Source organism: Sinocyclocheilus anshuiensis, unplaced genomic scaffold (assembly GCF_001515605.1).
Source record: "Sinocyclocheilus anshuiensis isolate Anshui unplaced genomic scaffold, SAMN03320099.WGS_v1.1 scaffold237, whole genome shotgun sequence".
NCBI lineage: Eukaryota > Metazoa > Chordata > Actinopteri > Cypriniformes > Cyprinidae > Sinocyclocheilus > Sinocyclocheilus anshuiensis.
In genome coordinates this window covers 313,959-339,326 of record NW_015537956.1, presented here as the reverse complement: position 1 = coordinate 339,326, position 25,368 = coordinate 313,959, and the positions used below count along the sequence as shown (strand labels likewise).

Sequence of the window (25,368 nt, the reverse complement as noted above, 5' to 3'; positions counted from 1 at the left end):
ACTGAAGACTGGAGTAATGATGCTGAAAATACAGCTGCGCATCACAGAAATACATTACAGTTTAACAGATATTCACATAGAGAACAGCTGTTTTAAACTGTAATAATATTTCAGAATATTACTGCATTTGCTGTATTTTTGATTAAATAAATACGGCTTTGGTGAGCATGAGAGACATAAAAATAAATAAATAAATATTATTCCAAACTTGTAACGTTAAATGTATACATTGATTATCTTGGTATTATTTTGTGATTCAATGTGACTTTTGTCATGAAAATACAATCACAATGAAAACTAACAAACCTTCAGGCCTTTGTTTATGAAAAACCTTACTTCTTATTAATTTATTTGGATTTTGTTGTAAAATAAGACCCGGACACATGATTAACTCATACAGGCACATGCAGAAAACCATCCAGAGGGAAAACCTCACAGCAAGATGTTGATGAGCTGCAGATGTTCATTCACAGTGTTGGGAAAAGCTGCTTTTAAAAGTAATGCATTACAATATTGCGTTACTCCCTAAAAAAGTAACTAATTACGTTACTTAGTTACTTGTTATGGAAAGTAATGCGTTATGTTACTTTTGCGTTACTTTTTAAATCTGGGCAGGGCTTGCTTGTTTGTTTTTAATATAAAAAGGTGTATTTTAGCCAAAAGTAGAAGCCCTTTCACAACAGAAGTGAAATGAATATGTCTCAGGCTGAAGGAAATGTAACAGTAGAACGTAGAAGAAAGTTCAATACTCTTCAGCAATAAAAAAAAGAAGAACAAATGTTAGATTATCTTGAGTCATTTTTGCTTAATAATAAGGTTGAACTGGCTCATCGAAGGTCAGCATCCAAGACACTGGATAATAAAATGGGATTAAATACATAAAGGATATTTGTATTATTTAACATACTTAATTATTGCAGGTTGCGTCATTTTCTGAGTTGCATTTCACTGTTTTTATTCATTTTGAGGAATACTGCATCTGTTTTCTTTGTGAGTCAGATGAATTAATGCATGTTCACTTTTATTCTAGAACTAAAGTTTTTCTCAACATGGGGACAGGAGAGATTCAATCAACAAATGGATAAAAACGTAACTGGCGTTACTTATTTCAAAAAGTAACTGAGATATCTTCTTGTAAATTAAAAATTAATGCGTTACTTAACTAGTTACTTGAAAAAAGTAATCTGATTACATATCTTGCATTACTTGTAATGCGTTACCCCCAACACTGTTCAGAAGAAGAAGCTCCCGCCGCTGTAAAGATCATCATTGGACAGTGGGCTCGTAAGAGGCTGACCTTTGACCTCTCGCCTCAGATCGAGTGTCGGATGACCCATGGTTCAGTAGGAGTGGAGCGCTCTGCTCTCCATTGGCCTCAGTGCTGCTTTCCATCACATAAATGGACGGAAGCTTTCATTAAGACCTCCTGCGAACTCATTAAAACATTACAGCACTTTACTTCACAGATATGATGCATGAAGTGGTCCATAATGAAACCAAGACCCACTTCAGAATGCAGAAAATAAATCATCCGCTAAAAACAGCAGGATCTATTAGTCAGGACAAATGAGAAGCAGGACAATAGCTGCTCTTCGTTACCAGATGAGACCTCGTGTCATCATAATGAAAAGCCACTGCATTATGGGTAAGAGTTGGGCTGCTGATGAGAATCATCAGGGGATATCGGCTCCTGTAACCTGTTACGCTGAACTCCCAGCAGCCCCGGTGAATAATTAGCTGTCCTCTCTGGGGCCATCTAAACAAATCCCTTCAAATGGCCTCCATTCTGCGTCGGGCGAGCAGCATCTAATCCTGCTCTTAACCCTGTGCACTAATGTGTTTCCAATTAGAGGCGAGCCTGCTGTAATCAGCAGCGGTTTGCAGTGTAACCCGAGCGCAGTCTGGTCCCGACCCCGGCGTCTCCAGACCCTCCTCTGAGATAAACACGCCCGGCTCACAGAGACCCAGAGCTTCTACTGACATGCGACTCTAAAAGTGCTTCTTTTCAGCTAATGATCCGTGAAAGGAGGCGCTGGATCTTCAGAAAACCTCCATCAGGTTTAGGAGGTCAGACGAAACATTACATAAGTTTATGCTGTTCATGACTATATGACAACAGAGCTCTTTCTATAAAGTTATATGTACAGTCAAACCAAAATTTATTCAGACACCTTCAACATTTCTCACATTATATCACAGTTTATTCGCTATAGTTTAGAAAATGGTAATAAAATATGACAAGAACTCCGAGTTGAACAAATTCATCTTGATAATGTCAGATAACTTTGATAGAAAGGTAAGTAATGAATTCAGCTGTTAAATTTAAGTACACAATTAGATAATACCAATTTAGCTCAACCAATTACCAAGCAATGCTTCATTTTGTTCAGAAGCAGAGCGCGAATTCCAGCGTAAAGCGTCAGTTTAACTCTGAAAGAGAGCGAGGTAAGATGGAAGCTGCAAATCGTTTAATATTAGTCAACTGTTTTACGATAGAAATGTTAAATGACCGCCAGCTATATCCAGTGATGCAAACTACTCAACTTGTTCTCAAATATGGCCATTTTGAGTGAGAGAGAAAGAGAGAGAGAGAAGCTGAGTTTAATTGCTTCAAAAACAGCGGTTTTACCCCCCTCGTTGCTGAGAAATATAATATAGTGATTCAGTATCGAAAAAGTCACAGACAAGTTTCTGAGCTCCTGAATGTTTCTGTGTGCGCGCAGCGTGATCTCCGATCTCTGTCAATTTCTGAAAAAATGCTTCAGAAACTATTTGTATGATCAAATACAGATTTTTATCTGAACATTTAAAAATGCTTATGTATGTTAAAATTTGAGAAAACTTTGTTGGAATTGAGTTTTAAACCCTGATTTGTTTGAATGTTACACAGTTTACTTGAAATAAACAATAAAAACCCTCAGCATTTAATAACTTGGATAGAATGGATAAAAGTGCTGAAATGACAGATTATGGATTTCATATAAATGAAAGACAAATTATTTTCTTACAATAACTTTGGTAACAGAGCTTGATGAATGCAGTCAACAGTATAATATTTGTATAAACGGGGGATTGAATGAGCTGTCGAAATAACATTCCCTATGTACCATACAGTAATTTGAAGGAATATCCAAGTTTTTGTAATGGGGCAAAAAAATGTAACAGGGTTGAAATTACTTGGCATTTTTCATAAATTAAAAACATTCTTTTTTTTTTTCTTTTAACAGAACTTGATGAATGCAGTCAACACTAGAATATTTGTAAAAATGGGGCCTCAAATCTGTAGAAATAACAATCTTGAAAAAAGAGAAAAATAATACAGTTGATATTGGTATGATATTGTTGTGTGATTTGTGTGGAGGTGGGAGACGGAAATCATCAGATTATAATACAGACATTGTTTAAAACTAGCTACTATTTCTGCTTCACGTCTAATAGTCTCTCTGCAAATAACAGGGATTTGTGTCTGTAATCCTATAAGAAAAAGTCAGGAGACACGAGAAGCTTATTTTAGCGGTGAATCAGAATCATGGCGTTCCACTGAAAGCTGGAGGAAGAGCGCTGATGAATAGGTGTGCAAGCTGGCTGTCAGACATCCAGAGAAAAAACACAGGAAAAGGACCCTAAAAATAAGTGAAGCCCATCCAAAGAGCGTCCAATGAGAAAACAGGCCTGGCTCTCGTCCAAGTCGCCACCTCTGCTGGTGTAACTGTGACTAAATCAACATGTCAGCAACATCATGCATTTCAACGCTTCCTTCACTACAGAATACTGATAATACTGAGCCGTTACTGAAATAGGAGAGAGAGGGTGGAAAGATCCTGTGTGTGTATATATATATAATTCTGCCCATTGAGAAGCATCAGATCATGATCTCACCAGCAATCAGGAGCTGAAGTTCAATGTTCAGCGCACTGGGGGTCGAGACTCATGGGACCCCATGGGGCCCTACTCAGCGGTCAACTAACTAGTGCTGGACCCTGAATGTCTGGGTGGGAAACTGAGGCCCCTCACACATAAACACACAGAGTCCAAAAAAAAACAGCTCAGTTCAACAGTTAAACACTCACTATGATGAGCAATGAGAGCCTTTCACCAAGCCTTAAAATAAAACAATACTTCTAATCTAGAAATGGCAGAAATAGGGAAACTTTAATTCCAGTTGCCATCTCATTAGGGGTGGGGGAAATTTCGATTCTTAGATGCACTGCGATGCGGACGTGGACGATTCTGAATCGATTCACAAATGTCAAAAATTAAGTCTGAAAACCTAAGCTTAAATCTGTATTAATTTACTACAAGTATGCTGCTACAGGCACAAGTTTAATTTCTCTTTGGTTCTTTGTAAACTTGTTGTTGACTTGCCAAAACACTTCCATTTGTTTTATCTCATTAGAGTTACAAATGACCTGCTCTTATCATCTGATCGTGGTTGTATCTCTCTATCAGTGCTACTGGATCTTAGAGCTGTGTTCGACATTATCGACCACAACATTCTTTTGAATAGTCTAGAAAACTTTGTTGGCATTAATGGAAGTGCATTAGCATGGTTCAAATTGTACTTATCTGATCGCCATCAATTCTTAGCAGTGAATGAAGAGGTATCATATCGATCACAAGTGCAGTATGGAGTACCTCAAGGCTCAGTACTAGGGCTGTTACTTTTCACACTTTACATGTTACCCTTGGGAGATATCATCAGGAAACACGGTGTTAGCTTTCACTGTTATGCTGATGATACTCAGCTCTATATTTCTTCGTGGCCCCGCAAAACATACCAATTGCAAAACTAACAGAAAGCATAGTTATGTCAGCGGAGACCTTGTCAACTAGATGAGCCCCAGATACAGATCCCCAGTGAAGACCTTGTCTCCTAGACGGCCACCGGGACAAGACCACAGGAGCAAGACAAGTCCTCTGCACAATGTGATTGACTTGATTGCACAGATACTATTTAAACTGAACTGAGCTGGATGATGACATCACTGAATTCAATGATGAACTGCATTTAACTGAAAATTTAGTGTGTTTACTATTGTCCTTTAGCATTGACACACTATTTTCCTATTTAATACCGTAAAGTTGCTTTGACACAATCTGTATTGTTAAAAGCGCTATATAAATAAAGGTGACTTGACTTGACTCGACTTAATAAAAGATCTTGGAAGTAAATTCATTATGGGTCATTCCAAATACTTTGCTTGAAAAATTAGACAGTGAGAAAAAAGAAAATCTGTATTAAAACAAAAGATGCATCGTTTTATCATCGCATCGCAGCCCTCTGAATTGTAATCGAATCAAATCGTGAGGTGTCTAGAGATTCCCATCCCTATATCTCATCTTTTCCAATTAGGCATTATTTGGGTGAAAGCGCACGTGCGCGCACACACACACACACACACACTCACACACACACACACACACACACACACACACACACACACACACACACACACACACACACACACACAAACAAAATACAAATAAATAAATGTGCAATATTCAAAATCCACCATTGAACCCTGATTTTTTTTATCACTCTGCATGAAAAAAGGTATTATTTGACATGTAAACGAACAACTGTGCAAACAGACCTCGTCAGCGTGTGATTTGCTGGACGGATGAAGCAGCACTGGAGATAAAAGCTGCTCAATGTTTTCACTAGCAAGCTGCACTGCAAATCAGATTTCACTGTCATTTTAAAACATTTGCAAAGCAAACAAATCTCAAGTGGGTGAAGCGTCCACCTCTGGGCCTCCAAAACCTGCGAGACATGAGAGCGCAGCTAAACTAATTATCCAGAGGATCAAACTGGACGTTAAATACTCCAAACATGGAATAAAGGAATCAAACGGCGACAAGCAGGGGTCACGGCAAAGCCAAGCAGCATCCCTCGGGCGGTCTGGACTGATTGTCACTCGTTTGGAGGTTGCTGAGGTTGGTGGGCTCAGGGGTTTGTCAGTCCGACAGTTTAACCCTGTTTTCCAAAGGAAACAAACAGACGGCTCTCTGAGGATGACAGCGCTGACCTTTCAGAGCTTAAGGAACGGGAAGAGGAAGGGGAGGGAGACTTCTGGACAGATCTTAGAAACCTATCAAATACATCTCCCCCTTCCTTAAGTGCTATATATAAACTATATATTAATATATGCTTATATATGTGACCCTGGAGCACAAAACCAGTCTTAAGTGTCAGTTTTTCGAAACTGAGATCATCTGATGCATCATCTGAAAGCTTTTACGGTAGGAAATTTACAAAATATCTTCATGGAACATGATCTTTACTTAATATCCTAATGATTTTTGGCATAAAAGAAAAATGGATAATTTTGACCCATAACATGTATTGTTGGCTATTGCTACAAATATACCTGTGCTACTTATGACTGCTTTTGTGCTCCAGGGTCACATATAAACTACATATTAATATGTAAACAAAATGCTTTAAAAAAAAAAAAAACTGATGGGCAACACTTCAAATAAATAAGATGACCTCCAATAAATAAATAAATAAAAATAAATATATAAATCTTTCCTGAGACACTGCAAACTGACTTCTAAAGGCTTTGTTGTATTGTATTGAGTTTTCTTCATGTTTGATTTTCAGTCGATGGAGTTTAGATGCATGCTCTATTGGTTGAATATCTTTCTGCTACACAAATATGTAGGTAAGAATATAAATCACCTATTGTACACAAGCACTTGCGTGGCCGTTCTCCCTCATTCACATATGAATGGAAGTGAACTGAACAGTAAATCCAGCGTGACCGGCCCTTTAGAGGGTTTTCAGAAGGATTTGAGCTGTTGTCCTGCTGGAAAATGAATCTGAACTGAGAACGCCTTTAAATTTCAATTCAGTTCATCAATTTGAATTGAATTAAGGTTTGCAAACAGGAAGTAGAGTTGTAATTCAAAATTGAATTTAAGCTCTCATTAGTAGGAAACTAAACTGGAATGAGATTCAGAGAGCATGCTATGCTTTAGCCACAAAATGTGATTGTAATAGTGTTTAAGTCTGAAGGTTATATAGGCCTTACCAACAGAACAAGAGACTGATTGACCATTTTATTTCATGCATATTGACAGACAGGGCCATTCTTAGACCACACCATCCTCCAAATCACATTGAGCCCTGCTTGACACGTTTGATATTTTGAGCTGATTTTAGTACACATATTGTTTTCATTTGCCATTTGTGTGTGCTTGAAATGACCTTAAAAGTCTGGTAGTGTTCACAGAACTAAGTGTCCCTTAAGCCACGCTCACACTAGTGTTGTGCCGATAGATGATAGTATCGTGTATTGACAATAGTCAGAGATATCGCCTGTGGCTGATGCCTTTGACGATAGCAAGACAGCTATTATTATTATTATGTTAGTAATACTATATAATTAGTATTAGGGATCATTTGTTCCATCATGTTTCTTTTTCTGTGTTCTTACAGTGTTGCGTGTTATAACCAATCACACACGATTCTGTTGAGTTTATGAATGCAATAGCCAATCAGAGGCGTTCAGATGAGTCAACGCTGAGTGTTTACGCTCGCTGACTGAAATCCCTTTCTTGCTTATTTGCCAATGGCAAACATTGGCAAGATACCCAGATATCAGATTTTAAAAGTCATGTTGTGTATTCCATACCCGTTCATATGTGCCGTTCACACAGCATGACGCTGTGTCCAGTTCTCAGTGTGCTGTGCATGTGAACGTCTCCTCCTGATCTCAGTAAATGTGTTTGATGATTTGCCTTTTCTGACTGCACAAATAACATGTTTTTTGTTGTTGTTGTTAAACTGACAGCCCTAGTTATTGTGTGTTCTTGCAAGCCAAATGTGTCCCTGGAGCACAAAAGCAGTCTTAAGTCGCTGGGGTATATTTGTAGCAATAGCCAACAATACATTGTATGGGTCAAAATTATACATTTTTCTTTTATGCCAAAAATCATTAGGATATTAAGTAAAGATCATGTTCCATGAAGATATTGTAAATTTCCTACCGTAAATATATCAAAACTTAATTTTTGATTAGTAATATGCATTGCTAAGAACTTAATCTGAACAACTTTAAAGATGATTTTCTCAATATTTAGATTTTTTTGCACCCTCAGATTCCAGATTTTCAAATAGTTGTATCTCAGCCAAATATTGTCCTATCCTAACAAACCATACATCAATGAAAAGCTTATTTATTTAAAAAAAAGTGACCCTTATGACTGGTTTTGTGGTCCAGGGTCACAAATGATATTTCCACACATATGCATAATCGTGTTCATGTACACAAACCGCTGCATGCATCCGAGCGACAGCTGCAGTCGTGTCCTCTGTGAAAGCTGAAGCGACGGCAGCCCGCAGACATTTATTCTGCTCTGATGTTCCTAAAACACGGGGGAAAAATCTTCTTTCACTTTTCGCCTCAAATTGCCTCATCTCTCTGTCAGGGAGCCAAAGGGAACTCCATTTAGCCACTCGCTCTGCCCCGTGAAGCCTGTCCACATCAAATTAGAGCGGCCCCGTCCCCCGTATGATGGTTTGGGGCCCGCGCCTGTCACCGGCTGCATATAGCTGACAGGTAATCTTAATGTCATCAATTAGCCCAATTAGTTCTGTCATAAACAATTTGATAAGTGCTCAAGCAACACAAACACACACACAGAGATCATGTGCTAATGAAAGGCATAATAAGGTTCATCAGTGACAGAGGGCCGCGGTTTCTCTCTGATACCTGCTCTCTGGAAATCGTACCATCTCCTTTCATTAGCGCATCGCATGCTGAGCATGAGAAAGCCTCTGACAGAACTCATTTGAAGGGACGGGCGGCAGATTGCCTGCAGCAGGTGCGGCGAGGAGATAAAACAACGCTCTTCTGTTAGGGCACCCAAACACCTCCACACTGAAATACTGCGACGGATAAACAGCAAAGCAGATCAGGGTTGCGGTTTGGTTTGGTGTCTCCTTTCTTATCAAAGGCTGATGCTGTCATTACACGTGCTGCTGTTGTATTGACATCCTCTGAGCTCTCGTACGCTGGGTCAATATTAACATGCCCTCTTTACATAGAAACACACTGAATCGAGAGGTCACACGAGCAGCAGTCGCACTGAAACCTCTGATTCAAACCTCACAGAGCAAGCATAGCATTAAGATGTGCTTACGTTCAACAATTCACAGATAATCCAAGCCATTACAAAAGCAACCCGCGCGATCGGGAAAATGTTCCCCACACAGATTTCATTCATTTTCAAGTTGGCCACTTCAATTCACCACTCTGACCAATTTAGAGTAAGCTCTGAGATATATCAGTTTTGGTGAAAATTATATTTTAGATCGGTCAAAAAGCCATCAGTGGAGAAGGCGTGAGCAATGTTTTGTGTTTATTTATATATTTTATGCGATATTGAAAAGGTAAAATATATCAGTCTATGCTTATTACACTCAAAAAGGAAAGAATATTTGCTGAAAAAAGCACTCAAATGAAGATAATTCACAGACATAATAGTTGTAAATGTGTAAATGCTTGAACAGAAGAAAAATGCTTTTAGAATACACAACGTGACTTCTGCCCAGATATTTGGCCTGATTTTCAGTCAGAATTTGAGTAGTCAAGATGTCCAATTTCACAGAAAATCACATATGTGACCCTGGAGCACAAAACCAGTCATAAGGGTCAATTTTGCGGTAGGAGATTTACTAAATATCTTCATGGAACATGATCTTTACTTAATATCCTAATGATTTTTGGCATAAAAGAAAAATGTATAATTTTGACCCATACAATGTACTGTTGGCTATTGCTACAAATATACTCCAGCGACTTAAGACTGCTTTTGTGCTGCAGGGACAATTTTTTTTAGCCTGAAACTCTGATTCAATCCAGTCAGACGAGATCAATCATAATAATTTGAGCTGATTTTAGAACGTTTTCAATTGTCATGCGTCTGCCAGCAATGAATTTGTGTGTAGTCTAACTAAAAACACACCAATATCTGCGTATTGTATACTTATTACACTGAAAAAAAAAAAAAAAAAAAAAAGTATTAATTTTTAAACCATTTTCACTAAGGAATTGCTAGTAAATTTAACAAAAAATTACAAAGAAATAGCAATGACCACATTAAATGAAACAGAACAGGTGTCCAGTGAGCACTATGGGTCATTACGGCACAACCCTCCCATGAGCGACAAAAAGAAAGACGGGACAGAAAGACCGTCACTGGGAAGTTGTAAAAGGAAATTGCTCTTGGCAACTATTTGTTTAGTGCTCGAATCTTTTTTTTTTGTGCCAACACAGCAAGCCCCTTTGGAAAATAGGGCAGCTCTCCCTAATGAGTAATCTATTTCAAAGCAGTCTTGTCTGGGCATGACAGTTTACTGAGAGGCTTGAAGAACTGGTAATTACCAGTGTTACGGGGCAATTAATGCATATTACACTGCGCCACTCGTGGCGGCAACTGTCAGCTCCCCAATAAAAATGAGCACTCTTCAGCTACAGGGTGACATTAATTGGGCCTTTAATGACTATGCACAGGAACCGGGCCAAATAGGAACAAAACACAGGACTCCGGCTGACTCCAGCAAAGGGCTGGAAATTGTACTAAAAATGAGATTAATTGCTGTTGGGGGGAGGAGAAGAAGAGAGGAAGAATAAAAACGGGATGAAATTACAGGGTTCCAGCAATTCTTAATGGTCTTCTATATTCTGTGCGTTCGAGGTCTACAGCTGCTCACGGGACGCTTCCTTCACAAGAGCAAGAGCCCTTCGAGTAAAAAGAGTCGAGTAGTGTTTGTGTAAAGCAACAGATCCACTCAAGGAGACATCCATTGTGTATGATGAAAGAACAGAATCAGGTTAATTAATGAGGAATCAAGCGCACTCCAGTCTGAAGAGCTCTTAAAGCGACTCGTCAACCCATCAGCCGTCATAAGTAGCCTTGTTTACCCGAGAATCCTCACCAACCCAAAGCAAAGCATTTGCATGCGGGTTTTGATGTGGCGTTTCCGCAGTATTTTTAATACGGAGCATGCACTAGTGCTGTCACGCTCGCACTGTCACCAGCGACGGCTTCAAAGCCGCTTTGCACGAGGAAACAGAACGAGCAAATATTTGAATTGCAAAACCACATCATCTTCCAAAGGGATAAAACTTGAGACAACTTCCACGAGTTAAAGACCTACATTTGCCGTGAACACGTGAGTCGGCGGCGGTTCAAAGGGGGCGGTGGGCATAAGCACACTCAACCTAATTTAGCATATCCATATTTGTGTAATGAGATCGGACGTGTTTTAGAGTCGGGTCTCCCAGACGCTTAATGTGAGGAGAGAACCATAAAAATGATTTTAAGCGGACCACGTATTTATCCGAGATCCGCCGTGCTTGCAGACTACCTGCCACAGCTATGATTATGAAGTGACGTGTAATTACTGCAGTCACACTAATGCAGAGGGAGCGTGTGAGCTACGTGTCAGCGAGTCCTCACAATGCAAAGGCTGTTTATTCCAAGAACTATTTTTAGCATGCATGTTTCATAGCATATAATCCAGCTGCCTCTGTCAATTCTGTCACTCCAGCATGAGAAAGGTGACAGCTATGATAACAAATCATGGCGAATTTAAAGTATAATTTCATCGTTTTCCGTTCCAGGAAAAACTTGACACTTGAACTTCAAATTCGAGTCTGTGTGAACATCCATCTTCTGGACACACAATTGTGACCCTGGACCACAAAACCAGTCTTAAGGGTAATTTTTTTAAAATTGAGATTTATACATCATCTGTAAGCTGAATAAATAAGCTTTCCATTGATGTATGGTTTGTTAGGATAGGACAATATTTGGCCGAGATACAACTATTTGAAAATCTGGAATCTGAGGGTGCATAATATTGAGAATATCATCTTTAAAGTTGTCCAAATGAAGTTCTTAGCAATGCATATTACTAATCAAAAATTAAGTTTTGATATATTTACAGTAGAACACATACTCGCTTCGGTTGAACACATCATTTTTTGCTTAGTTGGAACAGCAGCTACGCACATTTTTCTCTATTTCCTTCTCTGTTTCTGCCACGGGAAACTAGGAATTACACAAGCTTTTGGCATTGATTTTTGGCATAAAAGAAGAATCTATCATTTTGACCCATAACAATGTATTGTTGGCTATTGCTACAAATATACCCGTGCTACTTGTGACTGCTTTTGTGCTCCAGGGTCACAGTTAACACAGTCTTTCCTTCTTCTCTGAACGTGGCAATTCAAATCTAAAAAAAAGACTGTGGAATAACAATTTAAGGACTGTTCGACGAGTCCAAACGAAAGGTGCATGTTCTGTGCACTTTATTAAGACATGTAGACACACTGGAGACAGACGTGGGCAGAAACCAAACGCCCGGGTGATGGATAACTTCAGCACACAATGACCTGAGTCAAAGGGGTTTGCTCTAAATCAATGAAGGTGATAAGAGTGCTGTGTCAACAGTGCGCACCTAAAGTCCCGGCCCTTATCTGCGCGGCGAGGAAGACGCAGCAATAACTATTGGGGTATATACTACACGGGACCCAGGGGCTTTCTGTCCTCCCGTCTAACGCCACGGGCGGCTTTCATTTGCCGTGATGCATGTAGGGAGGGGTCGGAGGTTGAAGTTGAGAGGAGGGCCGACAGGAAGGAACGCTTTGGGAAGATTACAGCATTTAACATGCTAAGACCTCGCAGCAGTTATTCATTCATCCCTCTGCTTCCTTTTTAGGATGGGGTCACGGGTAGCTTTCCACGCGGTGCCATCGGAATAGTGTGACATCAAACGCTGAGATTCGGTGACCCCTTTCTGTCCGAGTCTTGATTAAAATATGTTTGCTTTCTTATTCAAACTGCCATTTGACAAGCTCGGTCGTATTTCAGTGAACTGCACAAACATTCTCTCGGGCCATGGCAGGGTTTTTTTCCATTGCGTATACGAGGTGACTCTTCCAGCAAATGTTTCCAATGAACATGACACGAAGCGGAGGAAAACCAACAGCTTAAAGGAACGGTTCAACCAAAAATGAGAGTTTTATCATCATTAACCATCATGTTGTTCCATTATTATCATGCATACATTATCTGGGATCCTCAATAAACAAGCTACAGTTATTCAAAAATGCAGCAGCTAGAGTTCTTACCAGGTCAAGAAAATTTCACCAATTTTACCACGCAGCACTATAAACAAGTTGCTTTGAAGTCATATGTATTGTGAAAAGAGCTATACATAAAAACTTGAATTTAAATATTTCCTGAAATCACTTTTCCCTAGAAATCTAAAATCACATATATTCAACATTTCGGTCACACTTCACTTTCAAAGGTCCCGGTTCTTGCTATTAATAAACCATTAACTACAACTTTTGCCTCAAACTCCTAATTTGCCGCTTATTAATAGTTAGTAAAGTAGTAGTTGAGTTTAGGAATCAGGTAGGATTAGGGATGTAGAATATGGTCATGCAGAATATGTGCTTTATAAGTACTAATAAACAGTTAATATGTTAATAATAAACATGCTAATAAGCAACTGAGAATCGGTCCCTATACTAAAGTGTTACCAACCTTTCTAACATGCAAGAAGCAAATACAGACGCATCTAAATATTCTAACACACAAAATGTCAATAAGGTGTGAAATGTGCATCTGAAATTTGGGTCTGTTCCTCACAAAAAGCTAACTTCAGAAAACTAGCATGAGTCACACGGACTACTGTTGTGATGCCTTGAGAAGTTTGGCCATTTAAATCCTGAAGACTTCGGTTGAATGGAAAAGAGAAGCTCAAATATTTGGCATAGCATCTTGTTTTGTGTTCCACAGAACAAAGGTCAGAACGACACGACAGTAAATGCAGGCAGACTTCAGTTTTGTGTGAACTGCCGCTGTCGTTACGTTATTCAGAGTTATAAACTCTCCGGAGACGGTGAACTGCTGTCGACTTCACTGATTAGCCAAACACTCATCACCAAATTAGGGAAGGTGCCCTGCAGATGGGTTCTAGAAGCGACTGTGATTTAAAGAGACGTTTCGTGGAAACACCGACTGTACATGAGCGCTCCGCTCGTATAAACACATCCGCTGATCTGGAGATCTGCACAGTTGTAGTTTGGACGTCTGGAGACGTGCACAGCACAACTGCTTCTGATGGTAATAGTCTTCAAACTCGTAGAGATGAAGTAAATGCAACACGCAGCTGCGGACAAACTCCAGCTTTCACTGCTCAACTAAACTTAGATCAGAAACACCAGCACACACATGCAGTGCTGTCATTACAGGAACAGCTCAAAACAGAATTATTAGAATCAAATGTAACGTGCTTCACGATGCCATAGAAGAACCTTTTCGTCTAAATGGTTCCATAAAGAACCTTTAACATCTGAAGAACCTTTCTGTTTCACAAAAGCTTCTTTGTGGCGAAAGAAGGTTCTTCAGATTACAAAAAGGTAAGAAAGAGATGGTTCTTGACTGAATGGTTCTTTGTGGAACCAAAAATGGTTCTTCTATGGCATCTCTGTGAGGAACCTTTTAAGCACCTTTATTTTTAAGAGTGTTCCTCTCTTCGGTGGAACACGAGCAGATGTTCAGCAGAATGTTCACGCTGCTCTTTTACATACAGTGAAAGCAGAAGCTGACCAGTGGCTCTAAAGCTCCAAAAACATGTAATTATCACACAAAAGTCACCATGTGACTCATGCACCATATTCCAGGTCTTCTGAAGGCATATGATGGGATTTGTGTGCCACTGAAGAAATAAAGTTCAAAACCACTTCAAGCATTTCTGGGGAATCAAACCCATGACCCTAGAGAGAATTAATGAGGGAAATCAAAGGTCAAAGTTCCCATCCTAATACATCTCTGATTAGACTTTAAAGGGGTCATATGATGCGATTTCAAGTTTTCCTTTCTTTTTGGAGTGTTACAAGCTGATTGTGCATAGATAAGATCCCTGAAGTTGCAAAGACTAAAGTCTCAAAACCAAAGAGATATTCTTTATCAAAGTTAAGACTCTGCCACACCCCCTAAAACGGCTCGTTCTAACACGCCCCCACATATCTACCTCACTATGTACCTACAATAATGTACAGTATTTGAAAAATAATGTTTTTTTTTAACATTAAAGCATGTCATCATATTCTGTTACACCAAATATACAAAATAATGATCTTTAAAAAAGCATCATATGACCCCTTTAACTAATATATAATCAAGGCCAGACACACTAACAATCCAGTTATAAAGGACTAAAGCCATCGAGACATGAGAAGATAAAAGGATGTGATGATACTGTCTGCTGCACTGATTATTAACAGCGACTCTTTTGTGATATTTATTAAAATATGAAATAAAACACCTCAGGCCTTCATGTGTGCTGATAGCAATGGTTATAATCATTACTGATGTGCTGCTATATATCTATATAGCATTTATATAATATTTATATATTATTAATGTCACAGATTTTACATATTGCTATTTTGTTGGTTTTGATTGCTTCCATTGTCCTCATTTGTAAGTTGCTTTGGATAAAAGCATCTGCTCAATGACTAAATGTGAATATATATATATATACACATACATACATACATACAGTATAAGTGCTGTCAAACGATTAATTGCATCCAAAATAAAAGTTTTTGTTTATATATGTGTGTATACTGTGTATATTTATTATGTATATATAAATACAAACACATGCATACATTTAAGAAAAATATGTTATGTTTATATATTAAATATATTTATATATAATATAAAATATAAGAATATACAAATATAAATGTATTTCACAATATTACTGCTTTTGCTGTATTTTGGATCAAATAAATGCAGGCTTGGTGAGCAGACAAGACTTCTTTAAAAAACATAAAAAATCTTACTGTTCAAAAACTTTTGAATATATAGCCTATATATTGTATATATATATATATATATATCAGAATTCTCCCATTAGACTGATTTTTACAAAGAGCCTGGTATAAAAATGTGTTGAAAAACAAAGAAAAATTGACAAAAAGGTAGCTTTCAGAAGTCTTTCACTGTAGGCCTTCTTCTCAAACTTCACCAAGTCATATACTGCTTTACTTCCAACCAGCTTGAAAGTGTTTTATTTTCACTTTTTTAAGCAGAGCGCTGGTGTCAAAATCATTCTTAACCTCAACTTGAAACGACAAATTTATTTAATGCGTCGGGAGCAAACCTGGAAAATAAATAGATGAAATGGAGGCTTAGCGGGAGCTAAATCCCACAGCTGATGGGGACCTGAAGTGTGCGGATTACATGCGAGCACATTAAACAATGTCCCTAAATATGCATTGAAATCCGTAAAGCATGAAAGCATCTTGTCATGTGGCATTAGCATTCAGAGGTGCGTGTCAGACGTCTTGCGCTGCACTGGGGTGTGCTGCGGTGTTAAATGTCAAATCCCAGAAAGATTTCCTGACGTCATGCTGTCGTGTCAACTTTGCATCTTCAGAGCTCTTTACGGTTAAACCGTCAAAAGAGCCCGAGCTCGGTTACAGATTCTGCTGAAACAAGGTTAATGGAAAAAAGAATAAAAGGAAAGTGAGAGAGAGAGTAAAGCTTCTGCTACTTCTTTAAAATGAGGAGAAAAATTGTCCAAGCAAAGAAGCATGATTTATTTTGTAAATGCAAGGATGGACAAGACATAAGAGGTGTGATGCTAAACACCAGCAAAACAACAACACAGATGATGAAGGGCCACCTTCTTCACACAGTGACCATAAACATAAGTGAACGGTGCAAGAAAACATGAGACAAAACAGAACAGAGAAGTCAAAGCCCATCGGATATAAAACATTGAAATGTATAAATCTTTCCATTTAAAACATTCAAATTAATATATTTTTAATTTTAAAACATTAAAATGTATAAATCTTGAATAAACTGTCTGATGCTCTGTCTTAGAAACAGCCGATCTGACTGAAGACATTTATTTATCCGATTCTTCAAAGAGAATTCAGGAAATATTTCAAATTATACACGAACAGGATGTAATCAAGGTATAAAGCATGTCAGACTGTTTACTCGCAAGCTCTTTGAAAATATGAAATAAATGATCCAGTCTGGGAGCCTAATATTACTGGAGTCTAATGTTATTGCCAACGATTGTCAAAGCCACCAGCCATCAAAAATGTCTCAAAAAGATTTCAAGAAAATATAACACAAATGTTCGGGTCAACGATTTCCCAGAGAATATATATATATATATATGACAGAACTGAGAGTATTAACCCTCTCTGACCGAAGGGAGAAATGAGCCATACTGTGCTTTATATGGCCATACATCATCTTTGTCAAGTCCTGACAGCGTTTTATCAGATCTAACCTTTAGCAGCCTCTATTACGAGCGCTAACATGCTCAGCTCTGATACAAGAGCCCAGAAAAGACGGCAGTCTCATATTAAGATGCACATTCAAAACAAACTTCAAATAATGATGCACTGAAATCTGGAACGAAAACAGAAACTGTTCATTTTAAACTCGACTTCATTTGGAATAACCTTCATTAACAACATGTTAAACCACTGGACTTCAGCTGGTATGACTGCAGAGAAAAAGTATCAAAAATCGATAAATGAAATAATAAACTTCAACTCTACTCCAAACAGAGTTTGGAACACAGTACTTCACAGTAAGCATCCAGAGATGTTTGGCTTCTACAAGCACATCTATATTGCGCTGTATGATGTGAGACATGAGACGAGTGCATGTGTGCGTCTGATCAGGAACGTAAAACACTTGTTATTAATCAGCTAATATCTGTGAAGAAACACATGTGAGAAAATGTGTTTGATTGCACACAGTGCATGCACAACTAGAACATGCTCTGAAATCTCCTTTGTGTTGGAACACTGTAATGAAAGAAGATGGTCCAATCCACTCATAAAAATGAATGGAAGAAACCATAAAGTTCATACGCCGGATGTAGAAACAGAAGCCCAGCCTCACAGTTAAACAGCCGCATGTTTGCTTTGACGAAAACACGTGTGTGCATTAGGAGAACAACACTGGTTTGTGTGTGATTTAAACTTAATTTATGATACCTCAATAGCATGACAAATTTATTAAATCAATGAGATCTTTATAACAGTGCTGCAGATACTGATATAAAATGCTATAAATATCAGCGGTTGCTCTATATCTGCAGCAATCTGTCTCAGTAAGATGAGATTGAAATGATCCAAACATATAATGCAGTGATTGAGAGCTGAAGAAATAAAGGCTCCTCAGAAGATGTGAGATGTTCTGGAGGCTTGTGAAGATCATTCCTCCGCTGAGGAACAGTGAAAGTAAAGCTTCTGGAAACAAACGCTCCTCAAAAGATCCTGATGATCAGATTTGAGACTCTAAAACATGATTGATTGAGAATCAAGTAAAGCTGAGCTGCTTCAGTCCAGTAAGTGTTCATCTGGAGATATTACTGCAGTTATTCTGACGCTTACTTGATAAAAACCAGTCAAGATTTGACACGAGAAGCTCGAGCTGAAGCTGGATGTTTCTACAATTACACTAAAAGAGCTTTTACTGCAACTCTAAACTATGGTAAACAGAGACAGAAGACATGGAGGAGATTGAGTGTGAAACAGGTTTAACAGCAAAGACTGATCATGTTGATCATTAAGAGGCCTTAGAAATTCATAATAGTGCAGCTTTATAGGGTTAATGTCATTGATGCCAAAACGAATATGCGTGATGACAAATGAGATTTGAGGCCGAGAGTAAATGATGACAGAATGTTCATTTGTGTGTGAACTATTTCTTTCATATAAAAGTCAAACAGCTTATGAAAGGACACCGTCGCTCCCAGCAGTCTCGCATGAAGAGTCGCATTTCATTACGTGACACATTTAACCTCAGCCGCTTCCACTAAAACATACACAAGCCTTATTATGTGCTTAATATTCACTATCAGCTGAATAATTTTTAATGCAACTTATAGCCGAGTAGATGGATAACTCAATTATGCGCACATCCGTCACGGAGCCTGCCGGAGCCGGCTGAGATTGATGGGAAGGTGAAGCCGGCGGATCTTGAGCGTCAGATCAGTGAACAGTCTCTCTGCTTCGCTCTTTACAGGAGAAGCCTCATTACCCATGACTCCACTCACGAGAGTTTATTACGAGGTTAGCGTTTTGGCCACACTATTGTTTGGATGATGAATGCGGCGGCTGCTGCGAGTTTTGGAGAGGAGATTAGTTGTGTTGTTTTTCACTTGGTTCTCAACACTTAAAGGAGAAGGGGGAATAATTAACGGCGCTTGCAAACGCTGCCATTTGGTGCAGACGACGGAAATGCTTGAACATAAGCAAATCAGGAGTTGTGTCACTCTCGTGCGCCGCGCTAATTGAAAACATGGCGGCGAAGGTCACTGGAAAGGAAACTCGCTGACCTTTTCAATATTTCTCTCAAACTCATGTAAACAGAGGAGATGAAGTAACGTGACTGGCTGAGTGAGAGGAGACGACGGGAAGGTGGACACAGGCGGTCCTTTGCTCCAAATGTCAAATGGAAATGTCAATTAAAAATTACAAGCAGCTCTGAAAGGTGCACTCTGAAGGGCCTGACTTTTTTTTTTTTTGACATGCCAAAGTTTATCTGACAAGGCAGCGCACAAACATGACAGCATGTGACGTGTCACGTCTAAACACACGTGAGAAATGCTGAAGATGTGATCCATATGACTGTAATGGAGCCGCAGCGCATCAGATCAGATGGATAGAGTGACGTCTCGTTATGGATCGCAACGGATAAAATAGAAGTCATATAAAAGCACGTTCCATTAATTTCCCCCAGAGCTTAAAGAGTATTAGTCGCATTGTGTGGTTAAACATGTACCTACTGATAGAGACGGTTCTACTAGTCCACTGAATACAGTAGGTCTGTTTACATCACATTTTATTTCTTAACTTCTCTAACATTATTGACTGAAAGCATCATCATTTAAAGTGCTCTATATCTCACAAACATACACAATGCTTTCACGGGAAGAGTTCCAGTGTCTGAAACACCTTAGGATCAGTGACATTTCATAATTAGAGATTGTCCGATATATATATCGATGTACCGATATTTAAGCATTTTACCATAATCGGATATCGGTTTTGTAATATCGGTTTCACAAGTAAGTATACTTACTTGATTTGCTGTAGTTAGTAAACTTTATTTAACCTAACAGCCATTAATGCACAAGTTAGATGTGTTACATAAATGCCTGATATGTAGCTCATGCAGCTAGGCTCTAAGAAATAGAGACGAACTCACAGAGTCATGTAAGATAATGCTTCAAGTCCTGTCCCAATAAACACATAACTTTACCTGAATTAAATAATATACAGCCATGAATGAGCACATGTTGGAAATAAAAGCGCTAAATTTAATTCTCATCAGTCTCGTGAAGCCAGAGTCACGTAGGCTAAAATAATCAATTGATTGTTTATTATCTCCGATTGCGATAGCAGTTTTAGTTCTGTGTAACTGCATAGATAAACCGCGCTGTCAGCAGGCATTTCATAATCTAGAATGCCAAAAGCATATGAATAATTCTGATATAACAAACCAGTTGAGAAATGCAATAAAATATGATGTTTTGTTTGTTACATTCCAATATTCCAGAGAATTTTATTCAGTGAATTAACATTATCCAGTGAATTATTCTTCACTCTTTAGCCTATTAAACATCGTATAAACCTACTAAAACTGTAGTTTAAAATGAAGTTCAAATGACTCCTGTCCTTTATTTTCTCCATTTGAAAACATTAGACATTCTCCATTTATGTTGCTTATTGTTAATATTAGTGTTGCTGCTGATGCTTTTTATAAATGAAATGTTTTTATTGTTGTAATATGAAGATTAAATTTAACATGAAAGACTGCTAATTTTCAACACTTTTAAAAGATGACTGAAAGCAGGAAAAACCAAAGTGAAGTATGGACTTAAATATCAGTAATAAATATCGGTTCTGCATATCGGCTATAAACATCGGCATCGGTTATAAAAAAAAAAATCAATATCGGTCGATCACTAATAATAAGTCCATCCCAAATTAAATAGTCAAAAACAAATGGTGAAAACATGACTGTGAAATCTGTTGTTGTGAGAGATTAATCAGATATTTGTGAAATCCCTCACCAAAAAATAATGAATTATAACTGCATTATTACAATATATGCAAAAGAAATATTTGTTCCTTAAGTGCTGAAGACATTCACACAGTATAAGACTATTACAGTTCTGCATTTAACACTGTTAGCAAACCTATTCAAAATGAACAGGTTAATTTAAATTTAACAGACAGATGTCCAGGTCATAGTTTTAGATGGTTTAGGGTCTGACCTGTTGCAGTAGCTCCAGAACTGCTCGTTAAGGTACGTGTGATGGCTGTGCTCGTCTCCAAATGAAGCTTTGCTCTCAATCCAGTGAACTATATGGCCATCAACAGCTGCAGAAGAACACAACACGCGGTTATCTAAAGAGCAGGTTAGGAAGGCAGGTTTACTACATACTAGCAGTGTTTAAGCAGAGAAAGGGAGTCAGCACAAACACAAACTACACAGCATTTTTCTAATCAGTAAGTAAATAAACAGCAGCTAGCATCAGATCTCACCGATGGGCACCTCCAGAATGATGTCCGGGGTTTTGTCATAGCCTTTGGCACGGAGCTGGTTCTCATCTGTGTGGAAAACACATTTCATGATCTTACAGTGGTTTACGTTACAATGTTAGAAGAGTTTATTTTTGTGCAAGTGATGATTGAGACAATTTTCCATCTTCTTTTTGACCCTAAGAACTGAACATGATGTTTTTGGCTGACTGTCCTCATCGTGAAGTAAGGAACTTACACACAAACTGCAACCCTGTTACTACATGATTTTCCCCCATAAATAAATTCCCTATTTCCTTAAGTTATGATGCACAGGAGGAGACTTTACTTGGACTTTGGACCATTGCGCAAAGTCAATAAAATTATTTTAGTCACATTGAACTACTACTATTCTTTGCTAGAAAACGCTAATTCACATAAATCAGGGCTATAAACTGTATTTTAGTAATGTCACTATTTTTGGTAAAAATAATAATTTATTCATCAAAGAATCCTGAAAAAAGTATCACAGTTTCCCCAAAAATATTTGTCAGCACAACTGTTGATAATTCTGATAATAAATCAGCATATTAGAATGATTTCTGAAGATCATGTGACACTGAAGACTGGAGTAATGATGCTGGAAATTCAGCTTTGCATCACAGAAATAAATTATATTTTAAAGGATATTAAAATAGAAACCATTATTTTATATTGTAATAACATTTTGCAAGATTACTGTTTTTTCCTGTATTTTTGATCAAATAAATGCAGCCTTGATGAGCAAAAGAGACTTCTTTAAAAACATTACAAGTCTTACTGATCCCAAACTTTTGAATGGTAGTGTATATATAATTCCCAATGATTCTATGCCTTTAAAACTCTTTAAAACCAAGCAGCAGGCATCCAGTGAAGGCTCATCGATGCCCTCGGTCAGTGCAACTAAAGCAAAGTTATCTGAAGAGAGTAAAGACACAGAGGAGGATAAGAGCAGTGTTTGCTGGCGCTGCACAAACGTCTCTTCAGGAGGGTGAGAGGTCTCTGTGTTATATCAGTGCTGGAGTGACCTTGAGTCCTGGTGAAACACCTGCTTTCTCCATTAAATCACAGCGAGCGTCAGTCGGGCGAGAGGGGCGAGGGCTTGGTGTGGGGTCTGATCGTGTCTGTACATCACACCTTTGATTAGAATTAATGAGCTGTCTCAGCTGCTGCAGAGCTCGTTTCCAATCCATTTATCAGTGACCCGCCAGCGCGATCGCCCTCAGTCGGGTCAGAACTCGCCCGTCTCACACCGCAGTCTTTACTGCCCCGTGACGCTCCAGAAACACACATAAAAACACCGGGAACGTCATGTACACATGCATCAGGACACATCATACTAATAATGTGCTGCTGTGTTCCTCTAACATTTAACAAAAACTTCAAAATCACCAGTCATATACGAGTAATAAACTCATGACTGAGCTCAAAAAGAAAGACGTTGAACTGAAAAAATTACCATCTATAAACACTGATTATAAACGAGTCTGAGAGTAAACGACGTGAACAGAGAGCACAATACAGCTTGAAAAAGTCAAGTTCATTTTCTGTTCAAGAGTCAATGATGATCCTCCTGAGGAGATCACTCTAAATATTATATGCTTCATTATTATATGAGCTTTATATTCTGCGCACACGCACGCATTATACTGTGTATACAAAAATATGAGAGTCTGAAGAAATTGTATATATAACAAACAAAAAACACTATGCCATGAGTGAAGGCAAGGAAGAAATAGTAGTAGTATATTTGTGTGTGTGCATACATTTAGGAGATTTGATATTGCATGCTTGTAGGAAGGCAATATTGGGCAGAACTGGTTGGGATATGTGGTTTTGAGTGTGTAAGTGCAGGAAAGCAGTAAACATGAGTAGGTGTAACAAATAAGTAATGTAACACTGAAAACAAGAAACATTTATGCCTACTTGAACATTTAAACTACAATTATGAATGTAACATGTTAGTGTTCTGTTTTAATCACAAACATAAGCCTACATGACTGCTTGGTTTCACAATATAAATTAAATGGTCTTTCTTAAAAAAATAAAACTTGAATAAAAAATTATATCAAATATCAAGATTTACTGTATATACAAAAAAAAAATTATTATAATTTTTTTTTTTTTTAAACCAATGCCAGATTGGGTGACAGATGTGGTTGAATTCTGGTTTTGCAGTTACTGATAAACCTGATGAATTAAATTCATTTATGGGCGAAAAAAAAATCAAATACAGATTCTGAAAAAAATCTGAAAGCATAAATATTTCTTATATTCCTGAGGTACACTGAGGCTTACCTAAGAAGGACAGGTTCCTCTCCCTGAGTTTGTCCCGCAGCAGGTCCTCGTGCTCCAGACCGATGGCACTGCGGGAACACGGTTAGGGACAAACTCCACAGAGCTTTAGTTTGTGCACATTCTCATTCTCACGGGAGCTGAAGGGATGGTCAACTTTCACAAACCCCTTTCTATAGGTTACCTGCGCTCGGTTGCCATGGAAACACTTTGACAGCTGAGCAGGGTTGCTGTGGCAACAGCAGAGGAATGTGTGTTTGTAGCAGGAGTGAATGTAGCATCACTCAACACAAAGCCAACATTACAGGGATAGAGGGTTCTGAGGGGTTGCTAGGGTGTTGCTATGGTGTCTGTGTACACAGGTATAGTATACGCAGGCTGTGCTCAGGGTCTGATGGGGCGGTTCTGTAGGGAGATTCGATGAACCCACGCAGATGTAGAGTGAATGAATGCTGACGCATGAAAAGAGATGGAGAAAGAGAGAAAGAGTGGAGGGATGGGGATGAGTGACCACAGACAGACAAACACTCTGACCCTTCACCCCCGACTACACACACACACACACACACACACTCAGAGAGGAAGTGAGGGCTGTTAGACGGCATGATACAGACAGTGAACACAGAGCTGCTTATAGATCTCACACACACACACGCACACGCACACATATACACACACATATACACACACACACACACACACACACACACACACACACACACACACACACACACAGTTTGATGCAGTCGACCAGCGGTCCATAACAGCAGTCATTTACTGTGCACTGAAAAGAGCGAAGAAATATTACAGTCAGGAGGGGACGGGCCCTCAGCATCCATTACAAACACCCATCATGCACTGCAGCATGCCACACGTCACCTTATTAGCAGATTATTCAGACTAGTGATGGATTCACATGAGAACATCTGAGAAACGAACACAGAGTATCCCAGTGTTTCGCTGAGCACTAACTAAAGAGTTTTAGCAGTTTACAGATACAATTAGTATAGACTACTACAAGAGCAACAAACAATGAAAATTAAAACAGAAAAATTTGGGTTTGTTCCTTGGACAAAAGTATCACATGACTTCAGAAGAGTTTTACAGCCACTGATCACAGTCTGCTTGCACTGTATAGTTACTAAAGATGCTAAATAAGATGCTAAACATCTTAGATTGTATTCAATGGAAGAATGAGATGACGTCTGCTCAGTGTTGGTACCTGCTCGACGTGCTTCGCTAACAGCAGGTCTGGAATTGAATACGGCTCGCGCAGCATGTTGTTGAGGACGTGTCTGGAAGCTGCTGATGGAGAGAGAAGAGTGAGGAGGAACACATGCATCAGATCAAAGTCCAGAGTTCAGCTGCAGCGGGCCTCGATGAACACACACCTGTAGTATTTCAGTGATGATACGAGCGTACAGAGGGT

At 38.7% G+C, this 25,368-nt stretch overlaps 1 protein-coding gene across 1 annotated transcript in view; it reads right to left on the bottom strand.

The window, feature by feature from the left end:
* cdin1 (CDAN1 interacting nuclease 1) overlaps nucleotides 1-25,368 on the bottom strand; it is an 80,838-nt gene that overhangs the window by 11,259 nt on the left and 44,211 nt on the right. The window contains exons 7-11 of the mRNA XM_016456481.1: nucleotides 25,162-25,241; nucleotides 24,674-24,723; nucleotides 23,943-24,010; nucleotides 21,630-21,695; nucleotides 21,359-21,464 (exon numbers count right to left, since the gene is read on the bottom strand). Of these exons, the coding sequence (XP_016311967.1) occupies nucleotides 21,359-21,464; nucleotides 21,630-21,695; nucleotides 23,943-24,010; nucleotides 24,674-24,723; nucleotides 25,162-25,241 (370 nt within the window). The remainder of the gene's footprint in view (nucleotides 1-21,358; nucleotides 21,465-21,629; nucleotides 21,696-23,942; nucleotides 24,011-24,673; nucleotides 24,724-25,161; nucleotides 25,242-25,368) is intronic.